Consider the following 20,463-nt stretch of genomic DNA (forward strand, 5'->3'; position numbering starts at 1 on the left):
TTGCTGGGATGTCCCTCAGACCGTCCCTCTTCCCTCTGAGCTGCCTCTTACACTCATGGGGTACAACCCCTGCATTCTGCTGTCCCCCACACAGAGAGGATGGACTAATTGAGAAATCAAATCTGAACATGCACGCTCCATATTCACATTAGGCTAGTGTATGTTATTTTACATTTCTTCAAGCCAAGAACGCTGGCCAAGTCAAACGCCCTTTCTGTAGTTCAAGCCACTTAAATCATTTACAGAGGAGCCTTTCTGGTGGTTCTGCAGGTGAAAGGGTCCAAACCGTGCCCTGCTGGCTCGCACTTGACCTCCTTCTCCAGAGCTAGTGTTTGCCTCACTTGCTACCCTTGCGTCTACTTTTCTATGTAGCCAAGAGAGAAAAGTCAGAGCAAGAAAAAAACACTACTGATAAGCGGATATAACCACCAAACTTGAGCTTGCCAAAGACCACGCTGAACTCAGGGCTGACAGATGAGTTTGAACCCTTAGACCCGCGTAAAAGCTGACCGGCAGCATGAGCATCTCCACTCCCACAATCTTGGAGACAGACAGGAGTCTCCTGGCAGCTCAGGGGCCAGCTAGGCAGCCTTGCTTACGCAGCAGGAAAGCAGAGACTCTGCCACAAAAAAACAAAAAACAAAACGGTGGAAGGTGACGACCACCGCATGGGGTTGTCCTTTGATCTCCACATGTACACTGGCACAGGCATACCCACGTTCACACGTGTGAATGGCCACGCATACATGCACACTCACTAAAATAACAATGATGAAAGCTTTGTCTTTTTGCATGCAGCCAAGAGTATAACTGTTTATAACTTATTTCTACAAAACATAACAATTAATCGCAGAGGGAAACAGAAGGGTTTTCCTTTAAATGTATTTTTGCAACAGTAAAAAATAAAGCATGCCCTTTCTCCTACGCATGAGGCAGGGACAGGCACATCTGGTTGCTAGAAACACAATCTCAGAGGTACTGCTTTTGGCCCGAGGTTGACATAGGGGCAGCCTGATTGATTGGCAAGCTGATCGCATTGAATGTTACCTGTTTGAATAAAGCGTAGTCCTGTCATGTGGACAGTGTTCACCGACATATAAGGAAGATGATGAGATTGTGGTCGCTAAGGAAGCAGCTTCAAATAATGATGGAGTGCTGGGCACCAGGTCGGGCCTGTGTCGGGATCCCAGGGCTGGGGGAGCGAAAGCAAATGTATGCACTCATGAATCTCAGTAACACAGGCCACTTTAGATCTGCAACAACTTAACTGGGTCAAAAGCATTCATTTTATGTATCAGGCTGCAAATGAAATTATGAATTAACTGTGCTCTTTGGAACTACAACAGGAATGTAAAATATCTGCTTGCAAACAGGTTAGACAGAAAGGAAATGACATTAATTTACAAAATGGCTTATGGAAATGACATTAGGGATGCTCTTTTAAAAACCTAATAAAGTGATTTACTCTTTCAAAATGGCATAAAAATTCCAAGGACTTTAAGGAGATAATGTGGCAGAGATTAAAAGGGTGACTGGCAGATGCATGAACAGAGAGGATGAGCTTTCCTTCCACAGGAGAGCAGACTTCAAGGGACACAAACCCTCTAACAGAACAGCAGCCTGGCACATCTCAATCCTGTTCCAGCCTACGTGGACTTGTGGACATGACTCAGGGCTCTTCTTAACATCCTATTTCAATAGCAAGGCTGCCTTTATAAAAGTGAGAAAGCGCTTATTTCTTTTTAAAATTTTAGAGTTCAAGAAAGTATTTACATCAGGGTCCTCCACAGTTTGGAAGGAGGAACTCTTCAGGCTCAGCAGTGACCTGGAGCACGCACAGGCGCTCCATCCAAGGTCCTTACGGATTTTTTCCCTCTTTTTTGGGGACAGGATCTTATTATACAGCCCTGGGTTTACTGGAACTTGCTATACAGACCAGGCTAGTCTCAAACTCACAGAGATCTACCTGCTCCTGCCTCCTGAGTGTTGGGATTAAAAGCACGTGACACCATACATGGCTTATATGAGTTCTGTATCTTTTCTCAAACTGAGCTGGAAACATGTCAATGAATACAGTACAGCTTTGGGATGTTCCTGACATTGCTTGATACACACAAAAAGTCCCAGATGATGTATTTTCATTGTGTAAATGGAAAATGGGAACATGGCCACATGAGGCATTGTCAGATGAGATTGAAGGTTTTTGTTTTTTGTTTTTTGTTTTTGGCTGAATCTAGGGCCCTAGACATGCTAGGCAAGTACTCCACCACCAATGTAACTCTACCCCTGATTTTGGATTTGAAGGAGTCTATTTAATGAGGTAGAGGGACAGGCATGAAGGGACAGTGGAGCAGGGACAGGAAATGCTAAACTTGAGTTCTGAAGTTTAGACAATAAATAAAAACGTGCCCAAATCTGTAAGCAATGGTCCAATTCATGTGAAAAAAAAAAAAAAAAAAAAACATCCCCAAACCCATCACAGGTGCACATCACACACAGGTGTACTACTTCCTGTTTCCAGGGATTCTGGGTACAGTTGAGTATATTTAATTTTACTACAGCTACTGGGGAGCCTGAGACAGGATGATTCGGAGTTCTAGGCCAGCCTAGAAACTTAAGAAGATTTCAATTTAAAACATAAAAGAGAACAAAAAGTTCTGGGGGATAGGCCAGTGGAAAGCAGCTTCAAGGAAGTGGGTGGCTATCTACTGTCATCATTACAGAGAGGACCACAGGCAGTGTCCTGGTTACTTGTCCTACTATAATAACAAAATAACCTAACAAAGGCAACCCAAGAAAGGAAGGTTTATATTTTAGTTCACAGTTCCAGGGTATGGTCCACCACAGTGGACAAGTCATGGTAGTGGAAGCGTGAGGTGGCTGGTCCTTGTCATCCGTGGTCAGGAAACAGGCAGGGACACGTGTTTATGCTCAGATGGCTCTCTCCCTGTTGTGTAGTCCAGGATGAAAGTCTAGGCAATGGTGCAACCAATTTTGGGTTGGGTCTTTTCCAGCTCAATTGACCTAATCAAAACACTTTCCCACAGGCAGGCCCAGAAGTTAAACTAATCTAGACAATTTTTTACAGGTATGCCTGAATGTTTGTCTCCCAGGTCACTCTAGATCCCGCCAAGTTGACAATATTAACCATCATCAGTTAACTCTCCTTGAAGTAACTCTAGACATGAGAATATGATAAAGAAATTCAATTTAGTATGGGAGACAAATGCTGAGTTAGAAGGGACAGAAACAGCAATCTGTCTGAAGACACTGTAGGAAGGAATGTATCTACAAGAAGTTTTGAATCTTCTATAGGTAGTAGAAGACACTTTGGAGATTCTCCAAAGAACCTAATGATTAAAAAAAAAAAAAAAAAAAAAAAAAAAAAAAAAAAAAAAAAAAAAAAAGCCTATATTTGTTGTTAACTAAAAGACCAAGAAATAATTGACAGAAATATATAAGACACCACTTCCTCTTATTGGATCAAAATAGAAAATTCAAAATATCAACTCAGTAGATAGAGAAAAATTATTTAATAAAATTCGGTACTCTTGTTTGGTTAAAAACTTTTTGGTAAATTAAAAGCAAGAAAAAGAAGTTCCTTGGTCTGGCAATTGGTATGAAATAGGACAAGTTTCATTTTGAACAGAGAACCATTAGAACATTGTCTTTAAAATCAGGACAAGGCAAGGCTACCTAGAGTCCCCGTTTCTGTTCATCACTGTATCAGCAGTCCTAGGCAGTGAGCAATAGAGGAAGAAAGAGACAGGGGGTATACAGAGGAGCTTCTAACAGCCAGAACTCACAGTTCTTAAAAAAGGTACAAAAAGCCCACACCAACCTCTCTCTGTTTATCCAAGGAATACATCTACATTCGTTCTAAATAAGGAAACTCTTACACTTATTGAAATTCATGGAAACAGCTCTAAATAAACTGAAAAGTTTATTATATCACTTACATATGTGTGCACATAGGTGTATATGCATGTACACGTCTATACTGCACACACAGAATTTAGTAAAACAAATATCAATATGTTAGCATTTGTTATCATGAAGTAGTTAGATTATAGGTGTTTTCTTTAAATATCTTAATATTTACTATTTTTCTTATGATAAATCATATATCATGCATTGTTTATATGGCATTTTATATTTATATAAATTTGTTGTATTCTATACAGCCTATAAAATTTTACTAGTAGGCTATCTCTTGGAGCATGCATTCTCTAATTTTTCTGCTGTGACTTTACATTATTCATAGAATTTACTAGAGTTTTTCTGTTTTAGAAAGTTGGGAGCATTTACCTTCTTCATCCAGGCTGCTGAAACTCTGCCCTTCCGTTAACAAATCTCGCTTCTCATCCTTCCATTCCTGGTTGACAGAGGACACGATCTCCTGGGAGGTTGCCTTCAATGCAGCAATGGAGTTGCACCGTTTCTTGGAAGGTGAGGCCTTCAGAGCTGGACAGCAAGGAAGAATAATTGTAAAGCCAGGTACGGCGGGGCGTGTCCTGCTGGAAAGCCAGGCACAGTGGGCGTGTCCTGCTGGAAAGCCAGGCACAGTTGGGCGTGTCCTGCTGGAAGGCCAGGCACAGTGGGGCGTGTCCTGCTGGAAAGCCAGGCACAGTGGGGCGTGTCCTACTGGAAAGCCAGGTACAGTGGGGCGTGTCCTATTGGAAAGCCAGGCACAGTGGGCGTGTCCTATTGGAAGGCCAGGTACAGTGGGGCGTGTCCTATTGGAAAGTCAGGTACAGTGGGGCGTGTCCTATTGGAAAGCCAGGCACAGTGGGCGTGTCCTACTGGAAAGCCAGGCAGTGGGGCGTGTCCTACTGAAGGCCAGGCACAGTGGGGCGTGTCCTGCTGGAAAGCCAGGCACAGTGGGGCGTGTCCTACTGGAAAGCCAGGTACAGTGGGGCGTGTCCTCTTGGAAAGCCAGGCTCTGTGGGGCGTGTCCTGCTGGCAAGTCAGGCACAGTGGGGCGTGTCCTGCTGGAAAGCCAGGCACAGTGGGCGTGTCCTATTGGAAAGCCAGGCACAGTGGGCGTGTCCTACTGGAAGGCCAGGCACAGTGGGGCGTGTTCTATTGGAAAGCCAGGCACAGTGGCAGTCCCAGCACTGAGGCTGAGGCAGGAGGGGTTGGAGGCTGGCCTGAGTTACACAGTGAGATCCTGTTTAAAAACAACCCCAGAACTAAAATAATACATAAAACTTACAAAGTCAGATTCACATCTCTAAATTTAATATCCTATTTCTTATTAATATTTTAGAAATACTTTGAGTATAGAAAGGCAAGGGCTCATTTCATACACATGGCAAGGGGAGATTAAAATATCTGTGTTTTTGGCTATATTATTTGTCCAGAATGGCTTGATTTAAAGAAAAGTATTCTAAAATACATTTGAGTTGGACTTTCTTTGGATTTTGAATGAGGCAAAATTTATTTATTTATTTATTAAAGAATTGCCCTTCCTCCTTGTTTTTCTTATGCTGGGAGGAGGCTGGGTGAGCTGGGAAGAGCAGATGGTGCGGAGGGTTCTCACGACCCCGGCTTTATTAACCGGGGACCGGGACTTTCTAAACGGACCAGTGCTTAATCATACACACATGTTGCCCAATTTAGCCAAGTTACTTCTGGTTGCTTCTTTCTTTGTGATTTTTTTTCCCACTGAAATTCCTTTCTCTTTGGTCTTGTCAGATGTATAACTCACTCCCATTTCTACCCAGATGGCATTCTCTGTCCTCAGAAGCATGGTGGGAACCCAGGCAGGAAGATGCGCTTCCCTGAGCCACCATGCTTGCTGAAGCCTGCGGTTCCACGGGGGACACCCTGGCTGGTGCTGCTTAAACTGTGGTCTGAGCTGCACCACTTAGATCGTGCTTTCCCACATAACTCTTCTTGGCTGACGACGGCTAGAGAATTTTACTGGAGGAAGTAGGAGGGAGGGAGGGAAGCTGAGACCTGTTTTTGCTTCTCCTGAACTTGATGTTGGCAAGAGTCCTTTGGAGGTTTGTTTAAAGGGGTGAGCCAACAGCAATTGGATCGGGCACCCTGTTCAGCTTTGAGACTCTCCCAAGTTTGGATTACATGGCTCATCAGCCCTTTCTGTGAACAGGCTTCAAGAGATCAGTTGGAGAATGACTTTGGGGATCACAAATGAGGGAAGAATAGGGGGCAATCTCCCTGCTTCCAGGACAGGAAAGACTTAGCTTCCCCCAGAGTTTTATATTAATATCATCACCATGATAAATAATATTTGCAGACTAGGGCTTTCGTCTGGAGGCCAACACTCACATTGAGCATCTCAAAAATTGTCAAGATGTCTAAGGGAGTCTGGCCCTTTTACAGGCCTAGAAATGGAGGGCAGAAAAATGGGCTTGCTCTAGGTCATGGGGCTAGCGAGTGAAGCCCAGGGACTTTCTTGTTGTCTTGTTTAATTGATAGTTGATTTTCTAGCTTGTTAGCATTCCATTTTATGATTAAGGTGTGTGTGTGTGTGTCTGGGTGAATCTTTTGGACGTTCAAACAACTGATCTTGCCATTCTTCTTGGTTGCTCACAATTGATTTGAATGCTGGGTAAGAGGACCAAAGAAGCTGGGTTTCCCTCACACCGTGTTCTGCTAAGCCCTGACTCGCTTTCACAGAGGGGAAGTGATGGTCCACCACTGGTGTCTGCTGTCACATGCCCTCTGCTTTTGCTAAGCTTTTATGAACGGTGACACATTCCTGCAAATAGCAAAATAACTATTGCTATAGGAGTATGAAGGCATGATGAGCCCAGGAGAGGTCGAATGACCTGTGCTGTCAGCACGCGCCGAGTTTAGAAGCGGATGCAAGACTTCAACTAGTCTCCACTAAGACAGTTACTCAGAATTTCAAAACAGTCAAAGAAATGCCACCTTTCTCACTGTTTTAGGATCCATAACTACCATCATAATTATTTTTATGTTCAAAAATTCTTAATTGATTTATGTTAACATACTTAACAAATCTTGGTGTGTATATGTGTGTAGGCGTGCGTGTGTCATGGCATGCATGAGGAGGTCAGAGGACAACCCCAAGGGTCAGTCCTTGCCTTCCACCTTGACAGAGACAAGGTCTCTCTCTTTCTCTCTCTTTTTTCTTTTTTGTTTGTTTTTCAAGACAGGGTTTCTCTGTGTAGCTTTGGAGCCTGTCCTGGAACTCACTCTGTAGACCAGGCTGGCCTCGAACTCACAGAGATCTGTCTGCCTCTGCCTCTCGAGTGCTGGGACTAAAGGTGTACACCACCACTGCCGGCCCAAGAGACAGGGTCGCTTGTGTAGTACTCCAGGCAAGCTGACCGGAAAGCTCCCAGGGACCTCATTCCCCTGTCTCCGCTTCCGCCTCTAACTGCAGAGTGCTGAAGAGTCACGAGGAGAAACAAGGAAACGAGACAGCTGCAAGTGTGCACAGCACTCAGGAGGAGAAAGGCACTCCAGGAGAGGTGGAGGCCGCAGCACTGAGGGGTCATTTTCAGTTACACGAGAAGTGACTGAAGGCGTTGGCATGGTGCTGGTCAAGGATGGATGGATAAAACTACCCTGGTGTGAAGGGACTCTCTAGAGGGACCTGCTGAAGACATTAAGAGGACCCAGCAACCATGTGTGGCATCCTGCATCCCTCCCTGATGCACAGAGCAGGTGCACCCCCTTCCTGCCCTAGGTGATGGGGCTGCAGAGTGAGCTTACATCCCATAAAGGAATCAAATAAAGTAGGTGAAATTTGTAAGATAAGCAAGCCAGGGGCTGGAGAGATGGCTCAGAGGTTAAGAACACAGGCTGTTCTTCAGGAGGTCCTGAGTTCAATTCCCAGCAACCACAGCCATCTATAATGAGATCTGGTGACCTCTCCTGGTGTGCAGCCATACATGGAGGCAGAATGTTGTATACATAATAAGTAAATAAATCTTAAAAAAAAAAAGATAAACAAGCCAGACCTGAAGTCCATTAGCTCACTGAATGTCAGAGGAGGGAATCACTTTTTCTACCGTGAGAGAACTTTGAACACGACACTGCTGCTAGGCAACAGGCAACCACGGTGAGGTACTCACTGTGCATGAGCAGAAGCAACTTTCATCACATTGCTCTGAGTATGTTGTTAAGTACTTGGGAAAAACCAAGTTAGATCCAGACTCACTTCATACATCAAAAAAGTACCCCATGGACCAGTAAAAGAATTTCAAAGATTTGCAGGAAGGAGGGTGAGGGATGTAGCTTAAGTTGATTACTCAAGTATGAAGCCCTACGTTCAGATCCCTGGCACTTCTAGCCTGCTGGTGACTCCAGGTTCAGTTAAAGACTGTATATGTATGTATATTATATTATATGTATATGAAAAGGTGGAGAATAATAGAGGAAGACACATGATGGCTGGTTCTGGCCTCCAGTCTCTCATAAACACCTGCATATGCGTGTGCGCACACATGTATACACCATGCACAAACACATGTGCACACTAAAACAAAATAAATTTTAAAATGGAAATGAAATGCTTGGGTCTGGAGATGTAGCTCGGTAGTAGATCACATCACACGTGTGATGATGCCCTGGGTTCAATCTCCAGCATCAAAACACCAAGAGAAAAACAAACAAATGAAGAAGAAAACCCCAAACCAACTGTTGCTGAAAGGAATGAATGAAGTCCCAAGTAAAAGGCCAGTCTATGTCCACAGAATGGAAGACACCATATTATGATGATGGCAGACTGGTCCACATAATCAAGAAAAACCAAAATGCTGCTTTCCTTTTGAAAACACAAGCTGACAAGATGATTATTAAAGTAATGGTTATTAAAGTTCATTGTAGACATACTAAGGGCCCAGATCAGCATGGACGATCTGAAGAAGAATGAATGACTCATGATTCTTGAATGCAAAACTAACAGCTGAAGTACAGTAAATGGGGCTGGGATAAGGGTAGGTGTACTGATCAACAAGATGAATGAGAGCTCAGAAATAAACCCTTCCATCTGTGGTTAGCTGATTCCCAACATGGGTACCAGAGTAATTCACTGGTATGGAAAAACAGGTTTTTCAACAAACAGTGAGGGGAAATACACATAAAAGATGAACCTTACCTTATACACCTTATACTATGTATAAATTAAAAAAAAAAAAGGAATCATAGACCTAAACATGAGAGTTGAAATTGTGCAACTATTAAAAGCAAAGAAGACCTTGGGGGTGGTCTATTTTTACACCACACCAAGTGTGCTGGCGGGAGGAGGGGGAAGAAGAAAGAAAGAAACTGAGCACTTAGAAGAGGTGCATTTTGTAATATGTAACGTATATCTTAGCAAACACAGTTATTAGAAAACAAAAAAGTGAGAGAAAGTTAACAGATTGACTACTAAGAAGGAAGTCTTGGGCCTGGAGAGAGAGCTCAGTGGTCAAGAGCATTTGCTGATTTTGCAGAGGACCCAGGTTTGGTTCTCAGTTCCTATAAGATGGCTCACAACCACTGGTAACTCCACTTCTAGGAATTCTGACTCTCTCTTCTGGCTTCTGTGGGAACTGCATGTACATGTTGCACATGTATACATGCAGGCAAACACGCACACACATAAAATAGAAACAAATTAGGCTTTTAAAAAATAAGGAAGACTTATTGCATTAAAAGCATCATAAGTCAGAGACTGGGAAAGTCTGTAACACACACATGTTGTACTTTTTGGAACCAAAGATGCCACTGATTATGGCATCAGTTTATATGTTACTACATTAAGGAAAAAAAACAGCTACTAAGGTGAAGAGGCCCCAGGAGGAGCCTCCCTTTTCCAGAAACCTTGGCTTGCCGGGTGGTGGTGGCACACACTTTTAATCCTAGCACTCGGGAGGCAGAGGCAGGCGGATCTCTGTGAGTTCGAGGCCAGCCTGGGCTACAGAGTGAATTCCAGGACAGGAGCAAAGCTACACAGAGAAACCCTGTCTCAAAAAAGCAAGGAAAAAAATAAACAAACAAACAAACAAAAAACAACCTCTCCCCCCCCCCCCAAAAAAAAACCCAAAACAAAACAAAGAAACCTTGGCTCAAGGGGAAGAAAGGTAGAAAACCTTTGAAAATATGAGTTACAAGCCTTTGAAAATATGAGTTACAAGTTACACAGAGACTTGCAATCTGAATAAACACTACTTTACAGTCAGGAAAACCTTGGGCAGAAAAATCTAATTTATAGCAGGTCTCAATTTGACAATATTTTTTAAGATGCCACTGATGATCATCCATTGCGCATAAAAGCTGGTCTTAGAATAAAAGATGAAGGTTTATATAGATATAATTCATTTAAATCATCTAGAAAAATAATAAATACCTAACATAAATGGTCAAATATTACATAGCCTAATTCTCAAAGGAATTATAAATGACTGAAAAATTGTGAGAAATGCTTGAACCTAACCAGTACTTGAAAAACACAAAATAAAACAACCAGGTGACATTTTTCTACTTGTAAGGATGGCATAATTTAAAAAGCCTAGTGCAGGCTGAGGGCTGCAACTCGCCTCTCCGCAGTTATGTATAGCTAATACCCTACTTGCACATCTTGAACTCTATCCCAAGTAAACAATCCTAATTTAGACACAGCATTTATTTGAAACTATGCTCATAAAAATATTAGCCAGAAACAGGAAAAAGAGAAAGGATGTAAATGCCCAACACTAAAAGAATGGCTAGCAGATTATGGTACACCCCTATAATTTTCATGCTGTTTCGCTTTTAATGATGTTTAGAATATTCAAGGCTTTGAGAAACTGTTTATGTTATAATGATATGCAAACATCAGAGGGTAGAAGCCCAAGAGGACTCAGCATTATGCAGCTCTTTTTTTGTGTGTGTGGTGCCAAATCAAACCTGGAGCTTGCACACAGCAGTCCTGCACTTTCTTGGACACTAGATTTATGAAAATGGACAAAAAATAAAAATTGGAAGAAAGTACATCACCATCTGAGTACTAGGCAGCTCTGGGCAGTTTCCTCCCGAATTTTATTGGCTTTCAAGTAATTACCACAGTTTCATTGCATTTCCAATCTGCGGTAAATATTGTAAGAAAAATCTGCAATGGCTAATGCTATGGTTTTGGGGTGACTAATTTATTATGACTTGAGTTATAAAGTCGGGCCACAGAATAAGTAAATGATAAAGTAACAACGTGTGTATAATATGCTTATTCTCTACTTTCCACACAGTTTGAACACTAACAGTATGCACATAGCAAATTTCCCGTAAGTATAAAGATAAATAAGATGTCATATTTCACCTTGGTTCAAAATGATCATTATTATCTTTGGCCTTAGTTTGTTCTATTTATTTAATTACTCGTGGTTTGAAGGTAGGATTCTGATTTGAGAACTTTCTCTCTTTTGTTTTCTGCAGAGCTGGGGTCAACCTGGGGACCTTGTGCATGTCAGGCAAGCACCATCGCTGAGCTAAATCTATAGGGCCTTTCTTAATTTTTGATGTAGGATTTTTTTTTTTTTTTTTTTGGTTTTCCGAGACAGGGTTTCTCTGTGTAGCTTTGCGCCTTTCCTGGAACTCACTCTGTAGCCCAGGCTGGCCTCGAACTCACAGAGATCCACCTGCCTCTGCCTCCCAAGTGCTGGGCTTACAGGCGTGTGCCACCACCGCCCGGCTGATGTAGGAATTTTTAATCTACAGATTTGACCACCAGCCCTGCCTTTGTAGTTTCCCGCCATTTGCGGGATATGTGTGTTTTATTTTTCCCTTTTTGAGAGCGGATCTCACTGTATTCCCCAGTCTGGCCTGGGAACTCCCAGGCCTCCTGTCTCAGCTTCTCAAGTGCTAGATGCTTGCTCTGTGCCTGAGGGTGTGTGTGCTTTCATTCATCACTAATTATTTTTCTCCTTTCTCTGATTTCTTCTTTAAATTATTGGTGCCAATGGCTACATACAAATATGTTTCAACAACTAACTGTACATTGTGTGTGTGTGTGTGTGTGTGTTCGTGCATGCATGCATGTGGAGGCCAAAAGGTTGGTGCTGAGTGTCTTCCTCAATCATTCTCCCCTATTTATCTATTTTTTTGAGAAAGGGTCTCCGGTTGAACATGGAGCTTATGGACTGGCCAACAAGCCCAGCAATTTACTTACTTATGTCTCACTAGTGCAGAGATTATATTGTGTTCTGCTTTTTTTTTTTTTTTTTTTTTTTGGTTTCTGTTTTGTTTTTTGAGACAGGGTTCTTCTGTGTAGCCCTGGCTGTCCTGGAACTCGCTCTGTAGACCAGGCTGGCCTCGAACTCAGAGATCCACCTGCCTCTGCCTCCCAAGTGCTGGGATTAAAGGTGTGCACCATCACCGCTGACTCTGTGTTCTGCTTCTTACATGGGTGCTAAGGGTCTGAACGTGGGTCCTTGTGCTTTCCTATCACTTTACTGATTGAGCAGCTCCCACACCCCAGCCTGTACTTTTACTTTTTTTTTTTTTAAGATTTATTTATTTATTATGTATACAGTGTTTTGCCTGCATATATGGCTGAAGGCCAGAAGAGGGCGCCAGATCTCATTACAGATGGTTGTGAGCCACCATGTGGTTGCTGGGAATTGAACTCAGGACCTTTGGAAGAGCAAGCAGTGCTCTTAACCTCTGAGCCATCTCTCCAGCCCGTACTTTTACTTTTTAACATAAAATGGGCTAATGATTATGGCATCATTAAATCATGATATTTAACCATAGTTAGTCATTATTACCACTGCAGTAAAAACATCCAACTCTTCCAACAAAAACTTTTCACACATATACAATGACATCCTGTGGTGATATTTTGTTTGTGCTCTAAGAAATAAACCTTGCTTGAAGATCAGAGGGTGGAGCTGGCTGTTAGCTAACCATAGAGGCCTGGAGGTCTGTATAGACAACAGACAGGAAGGGATGTGCCTGGGCTGGGTGGAGAGAAGAAATGGTAAGTTGGGGCAGAGACAGGAGCTCAGCCCCTTTTGGTCTGAGGATTTGGTAGAGGTAAGAAGTCTCTCTAGTGGCTGGCTCCTTTATTTCTCTGATCTTTCACCATTTACCCCGATATCTGACTCCGGGTTTTATTATTATTATTATTAAGACCAGTTAGAATTCACGCTACAATGTCAGTAAAAAGTGCTACAACCAAGAAACTTCCTTAAGACTCTTACCTTGAATTTTCTTGAAAACTCTGGAATTCATGAACTTTAAAAATCTATCTGCATAAAAACTTGGTCTATGAACTGAAACAGTGTCCTGGAAAAAAGAAAGAAAGAAAGAAAGATGATATGTTTCCTCTTAGAATTCATCTCACATTGGAAAAAAGGCTCTGTTAGTCAAGGTCTGAACTAAAACATGGCAAAGAATTCAAAAGACCAGAAGGCTAGGGCTAGGGGCAGCCAGCAAGACTTAGTCATCATAGAGATTCTATGTACTCAGTGTTATGAATTTGCAGGTGGGGGACCCCAGGCTGGCTGGGCCAGGGCCCATGAGTGGGGGCAAACTTGCTGGCATGCTGGGCAGATGCAGTGATGGGCTGGGCAAATGCATGTCATGAGGGCATGGCGGTGGCGGCAGCCAGTAATTCACAACCCAGATGCTGCACCTGCGCGGAAAGAGTTGATTAGAAAGATCGACAGAAAGGAGAGAGAGGAAGAGAGAGGGGTTCGAGGGTGCACACCCCATGGGAGGAAAAGCAGAAGAGAGAAATGGAGCATGAAGGGACGGGATGGGACGGGGGGGATGGGGGCCAGGGACAGCCAAACAACTCTGCTCCAAAAATGAAAATTGTCTGTCCTGTCACAACACCACCAGGGCCTGGGGGGACGTGTGTGTGTGTGTGTGTGTGTGTGTGTGTGTGTGTGTGTGTTTCTAACACACAACTAGCAATCCGAGCACCATCTGGAATGAAGGGTGGCACTGGTAGTGAACCCACTTATTTGAGCTATCTGTGTTTTTAGCTAGGAATTCTGCAATGAGCAGTTAAGAAGGGCACAGTTCTCAGCCACATTTGTAAAGAACAGAAAGAGACAGCACCCCTAGCATTAGAGTGACATTTAAATTAGGGGGTTTCATCACTAGGTAATGAGGCGAGACTGCCTGAGGTTACACTGAATTAGCTACTGGTCACACGGGACTGGATTGAATTAAACAGCCAGGTTCCTCTCATGTTTGGCAGGAGTCCTGATTGACAGGTCATTTTATTATAATCAGAAAACGGCCTGGATGAAGGGGCTGATTCTCTGTTCATCTGGTAGATGCTCTATTTTGAATATAGGTTTCTGGATCTCAACAGTGAAATTTCTAAAAGTTCAAGTGCAGACACTATGAAGGGTCTGCAGTGGGGTTCAAGGAGTGTTGAGCCAGAAGTCAAGCGACCTGCATCAGGTGTGGGGTCTAATTTTAACAGACTGTGGTATCGGGAGCGGGGCCTCAGCTCCTTTATTGATGAACACACTCTTCCACAGATCTACATGCGCCTACTTAGAAACATCTGTAATTCTGCAAATGGGCAGTTACAAGGGCACAACTCTTCAGTCACATTAGGAACTCTGAGCTCCCTTAGGGAGCCGGAGATATGGCTGACATTTGTTTCTGGCATGACGTGTGCTCTTCCAACGGCACTGGCAGCTTCTGTCTATGTGGACAGTTTCTCACAACAGGTACCATGGCTTAGGAATATTGGTAAGAAACAAAGGGAATCCATGGCTGACTGACACTCAGCCCTTCTCTTTAAAGGGCTGTTTAAAAACAGTTATTACTTCTGATCTAGAAAAAAAAAAACCTATCTAAATAAGAAACACATTTGTAAACAAACAAAAAATAAGTCTTGGTTATTACTTATGGGTTCACAAATATATAACAAGTACAGAGATCTTTCTTATGACCAAACTAAAGATCAGAAGACATGTTTTCAACAGACATGAGACTAGAGCCCTGATCTGGTAATACAATAAAGGTGTCTCTGAAAACACTAAATGACCTTGGGATATTAGGATTTACCTTCTGCATTCAAGGTGCTGTGAGGTTCCTATCTTCCTCAGCTGGACGACCTAAAATTAACCTACCTTGGCTTTTTCATAAGAGGAACCCCTGATCTGACTAAGTCGGTGGCAGATTCTTAGAAACAACTCTGTGAGCCTATACTTTCCATCCTGATGGAAGCCAGTCTTCAGCCCATGGACAAAATGTAGTTCTTTCATGCTGAAAGGTTATTAACCATCTGCCACAGAATTAGAATATTCTTTTCAGAATGGAGGAGAACAGCATCTATAATTTATTCTCTTTCAAAAGAAGGCATCCACTCAGGTCTTATAGGGAAACGAGCAATCAAGTCTTTGACTGATGGACTCTGTGGACACGTCACCATCAGTCAGTAACTGTGAGGCTCAGTTCTGCCAGCAACAGAGGCTTCAGATTTAACATCAACAAGTGTGTGCATGTGTGAGAGAGAAGTGAGGAGGGAGTTTGCCCTTGATAGCTGATGTTTTCTTCACCTACGATTTCCCGCCACACACACACACACACACACACACACACACACACACACACACACACACGCATGTTCACAACAGGAACTAAAGGGATGGCTCAGGGATTAAGAGCACATACTGCTCTTGCAGAGGATCCAAGATGGGTCTCCAACACCCATGCCAGGTAGGTGCTGTAACTCCAGCTCTGGGAGATCGGATGCCTCTGACCTCCATGGGCACAGGCACTCAGGTGACATGTACATATACACGTAATTAAAAGTAATAAAATAAACGTTTTAAAAGTTCATAGCACGTGCAAAGACATTCCATGTCAACATTTTCACTTTCTATGTCATTGTCATGTGTTAGACATTGGGCTGCACGTTAACATGTAGGATCCCACACCATACTCACAGAAGCCAGGTACTGGACCCTTACTGATGAGAAAACTGGTTTGCTTTCTCACGTGGCCAGTCAAGTAGGGAACTGGTTCAAATCCAGGGCTGTTCAACATCACAGCAAGGACTCAAAATCTTCTTTAGCCCAGGCTTCTAGGAACTTCATTTCAAGACCCCCAATCTTCCCAGGGTCTTTGAAAAGGCCCCCTCCACCTTACTCATCACCTCACAAAGGGGACCTTTGCATCCCACATAGGAACAACCACAGCTTTATTTTCCAGGGCTGTACCTGGCTCTTGGGCTGGAAGTCACTTATTTGAACAGCTATTCAAATTCATGTGGTCTTGTTCTCAGAACCACTCTTCCAGCCCAAGATTCTGAGCATGCCAAGACCTTTGCTCTTCTCTGGGTCTGGTGACAGCCACAGTTGGACAAGAAGTGTCTACGGTTTAACAAAGCACAGGTCACTCACCCCATCATAAACAAGGGCTTTCCAGGAATGTTCTAACTTCTTCATTAACCTAAAAAGTAAACAGACGGGGAAAATAACACTGAGACTGCAAGACTACTCTTGTGATTACTTTTCCAATAAGACCGCTTTCCCAAATCTCTCACCTATATGATTGTAGAATATCAATGATGCCCATGAATAAAAGCAGTTTTTCTCCCTTATGGCTTTTAGCTGGAATGCCTCCCATTCTGTGGATAGAGCAAAGGGAAAAATATTTCATAACATGAGTACAGAATGCTAAAACTCATTACTAATCATACACTGAAAACACTAAGAATTCTAGACTACTGCTTCTTCTATTGCCATAAGTTTTCATCAGCTTAAAGGATAATAACTTCATAGCTGTCAAATCTGAGGAGTTGGATGGGAAGACTCTAATTACAGAACCACTTCTATTTAAAAATTATGAGCAAAGAAGGATTTTTAGAGCAGTATAAAATATTGCTTTTTTTTTTTTTAAAGGCAACACTATCATGTAGAATAGTGCCTGTCAAGCATGCCTGAAGCCTTGGGTTTGATCTCCAGGGCTGCATAAACTCACATGCATGGTGGCAGATACAAGGGGCAGATAGACAGGTGAATTAGGAGTTCAAAGCCATTCTTGGCCACATAGAAAGTTCAAAGTCAGCCTGCTCTAAAGTAATATTACTTTCTCTGATCTAAAGAATCACATGTTTACTGTGAGACTGAAACATACATAGAGGCCTGTTGTGGTAGAGCACACCTTTAATCCCAGCACTCGGAAGACAGAGGCAAGTGGATCTCTGTGTGTTCAAGGCCAGCCTGGTCTACATAGTGAGTTCCAAGATAGCCAGAGTCCATAAATAGAGAGATCCTATCTCAAAAAACCTAACCAATCAACCCCTCCCCCTGCAAAAAAAAAAATAGAGTATCACATAGAAGAAAATCTGTGAAATTAATTCCTGAGATATATTTTTGCAGGGTGTATGTATATATGGATTAATCTGAAGAGATTATTAGACTGAGTGGTCTTGTAACTTGAGCATTACATCTGTTAATGTGGGATCTCATTCCTCATAGCAATGGCAATGTGATTAATATCCATGTGGTATTTCACAATATGGGTATAGAATAATTTGTTTAGTTGATTATTGAATATTTAGACAGAGCTGCAAGCATGGATTTGAACAAAGGCTGACCACGCGTTAGTTTCCTTTATGAAAGACAAATGTGCATCTGGCTTAGTCATTGCCCGAGAATCCTAGAAAGCAGGTGATTAAGGCCTTAGGAAATGATTTCCTGTCTCCTTGCTCAGCAAGTTCACATGTGATGAGTCAACCATTTCAACAATCTTCTGTGGTTGTAATGGTTTCTATTGTCAAATGCGCCCTTTGCACATGCAAATGAAGCCCGCAGTTGCTAACACATCTGGCTGAGGAGAGAGGCAACATCTGCCAGGGTGCAGGGGTGAGACCAACAGAATCTCCTTACGCAGATAAAAAGCTCTGAAGTGCCAGGATCATTGCTACCATATGTTTACTGAAGTAAATAAATGAACATGAATAAACATGGAGTCAGGCTCATTCAAATCCAGAGTTCATTCTTCCATCTTCTGGTAGATGTTTTGAATGTGTAGTAAATGAGGAGAAAACACTTTCAGTCATTGTTAAACAAACAAACAAAAACAAACAAACAAAAAATGGAACTACCTAAAACCAGAAACGATATGGTGGAAGACTGATAGAAACTTGAGAAACTAAATTGTCTAGAGGTAAAGAGAAATAAAGTTGGTATAAGTCATTTACTGCCAATCAGGAATCTAGTCCCAGGGTGCCATCCCTCAGGGGAGGTGATTGCACGCAACTACCCAGTGACTGGGGTACCCGAAACCAGGCCGGGTGTGTGGCTGCACTTACGTGTCTGGATTCTCCGCAATGATCCCATCTGCAGACTTGCCTGGACCCTGAATGGATTCCATGGCTGTGGAGTACAGGACTCTCTGCATCCCAGGCCGCTTTGCGTCGGGCACATTTGGTAAGGGCTCCTCTTCTTTGTCTTTAAGGGAGTGGTCCAAGATGTGGATGCCCAGCAAAAGGCTGTAGTCCATGATCTTGAAGCTTTCCAGCACCTGAGGCAGGAAAAGACCCAGGAGGTCAGTCAACTCAAACAGCCTGTGAGTCCAAGAGTGTGGGGTCAGCAGATACGCCACCCCCACGCTTGTCCATTGAGAGGCAGACAGGCAAAACATCAAATACAAAACCTTCCCCGTTGTTATTGGACAACTAGCAGGAAGGACTGCCATGGTGGCGGGAAAATGAAAATTTTATGCAAATCTAAAGGAAGCACCTCCCCCTTCCACAACTGATTCACTTATAGCATTTATTGAATGCTTTCCACATATCAGGTGCCAAGTACCCCTCTTGGATTCAACCTTCACCACCACCGTATGAGCAGGTATTACCGCTGGGTCTGTTCCACAGATGAAAACCACGGAGGAAGAAGATAAAAGAACCTGTGTAGTCACAGACAGCACATCAGTGACAGATCCACGAGGTGGACTCCGACATTCACACTCCTACTCAGCACAGGAACAGAGAAACCACAACCCAGGCTCGCAAGTGAGTGTGCCCCAGCGGGCACTCAGCCATTCTCCACCTCTGAATCTTGAGTTTAGTGATGACCTTTCTCAAAGCCTATCTCTCCAAGTTGCCAATCATTTCCCCGTAGCAGGTCTTTTTTAATCTATGTGATCTCAACAAATAACAGGGCTTAATGCTTAATTATCCACCCTGCGGACAGTGGGGAGGTGAAGGAAATAAAAATGGTTGACTGAAGCCAGACAAAAGAGGAAGTGGTACTGTGGAGGGAAAGGACAGAACACAAGGGCTAGGCGACTGTCCCTCAGACTGTCTTTAGAGTGTGTGTGTGTGTGGGGGGGGACGGGACGGGGGACGGGGACGATGACGAGGACTTGCACACCTGGACCAGCCTTAGACAGGAAGCACCTGTTCAGGAGGCACATCCTCAAATGAGATCTTTTCTTGTATGAACATTTTCCTACTAGTGTGAGAGAGTTGTCCGGACCCAGACTGTTGTATTACCCGCCGTTTTCTACAAAAAGCTACTCAAGAAAGGAGAGCCTATTCAGTCTCAGACAACAGATTAGCAACAGATCTACGAGGAAGACACTGGCATGCTCTTCATCAGAACTGGTCCTTGGCCAACAGAAGATCAAAATCCCAGAATTCTTCACGCCTCTCATTTTCCTCGAGCCTAAGTGTTTTTGGAGCAGATAGTCATGCTATTTGAAAGGGGGTTGGATGGGAGGGAGAATACTTGTGGATGCAACATCAGGGGGGTCATGTGTAGTCTTTGAAATATGCTGGTCCCTGGGTCTCAGTCCTCTTTGCCGTTAATGATGAGCATGTAATGGGCTGTAAACAAGTTTCAGTTATTCCAGAGAATTTACCCTTCAACTGTTTTTAAATAGCATTAGGGATGAAACAGAGCCTTATGAATATTCTTCATCTTTTGATATGTTAAAGTTATATTTTTAGAGTGGAGACAGACAGTAGAATCATATTATTTGAGAGACCTGGGGCACAGACATTATATCTCCAGAGATCTGTGTACGACCTTAGACTCATGCAAATTCAGCCATTATCAGAGCTCCAGAAAACTGGAATCAGGTTAGAACGCAGCAAGGCTTGAAAGGGTGGCTGTTCCTTCTCTCTCAAGAACCACTGAAAGTCAGGATAGGAAGGGAACACACACATAGTCTTGAAAAGAGGTTGGGGCGGCAGAGCAGCGGGACACGTAACGAAGATGACCTGGCCAATCAGTCCCTCGGGGTACAGCACTAGACTGTGTGCAACTCAGAGGTCAGGTTTAGCGACCACCTTCCTCTAGGAAATTCCTGGATTGTTGCCTTTGGCTTGTTCTCATTCCTAAACCATTGTCCTATACCCCCAGTGGCCTCTGGGTATTTTAAAGCTTCTAAGCAGTCCATATTGTAACTCTAAACTCTTGTTTTGTCCCAAAGCAATTCTTTCCCCCGACTTCCCTCTTTTATTTGAAATCGCTGTAATGTAAATTTTAGACTCTAGGGACCCCTTTCCTTTCATTAGCTGCCCAG

The 20,463-nt window shown here is 43.2% G+C and overlaps 1 protein-coding gene across 1 annotated transcript in view; it reads right to left on the reverse strand.

Annotated features, from left to right (window-relative positions):
* Positions 1-20,463, reverse strand: part of Pip5k1b (phosphatidylinositol-4-phosphate 5-kinase type 1 beta) — a 276,485-nt gene that overhangs the window by 58,717 nt on the left and 197,305 nt on the right. Inside the window, exons 8-13 of the mRNA XM_028894086.2 lie at positions 18,245-18,456; positions 16,472-16,555; positions 16,329-16,377; positions 13,158-13,242; positions 4,309-4,464; positions 1,048-1,192 (exon numbers count right to left, since the gene is read on the reverse strand). Of these exons, the coding sequence (XP_028749919.1) occupies positions 1,048-1,192; positions 4,309-4,464; positions 13,158-13,242; positions 16,329-16,377; positions 16,472-16,555; positions 18,245-18,456 (731 nt within the window). The remainder of the gene's footprint in view (positions 1-1,047; positions 1,193-4,308; positions 4,465-13,157; positions 13,243-16,328; positions 16,378-16,471; positions 16,556-18,244; positions 18,457-20,463) is intronic.

The sequence above is a fragment of the Peromyscus leucopus genome, chromosome 1, assembly GCF_004664715.2.
Source record: "Peromyscus leucopus breed LL Stock chromosome 1, UCI_PerLeu_2.1, whole genome shotgun sequence".
Lineage (NCBI taxonomy): Eukaryota > Metazoa > Chordata > Mammalia > Rodentia > Cricetidae > Peromyscus > Peromyscus leucopus.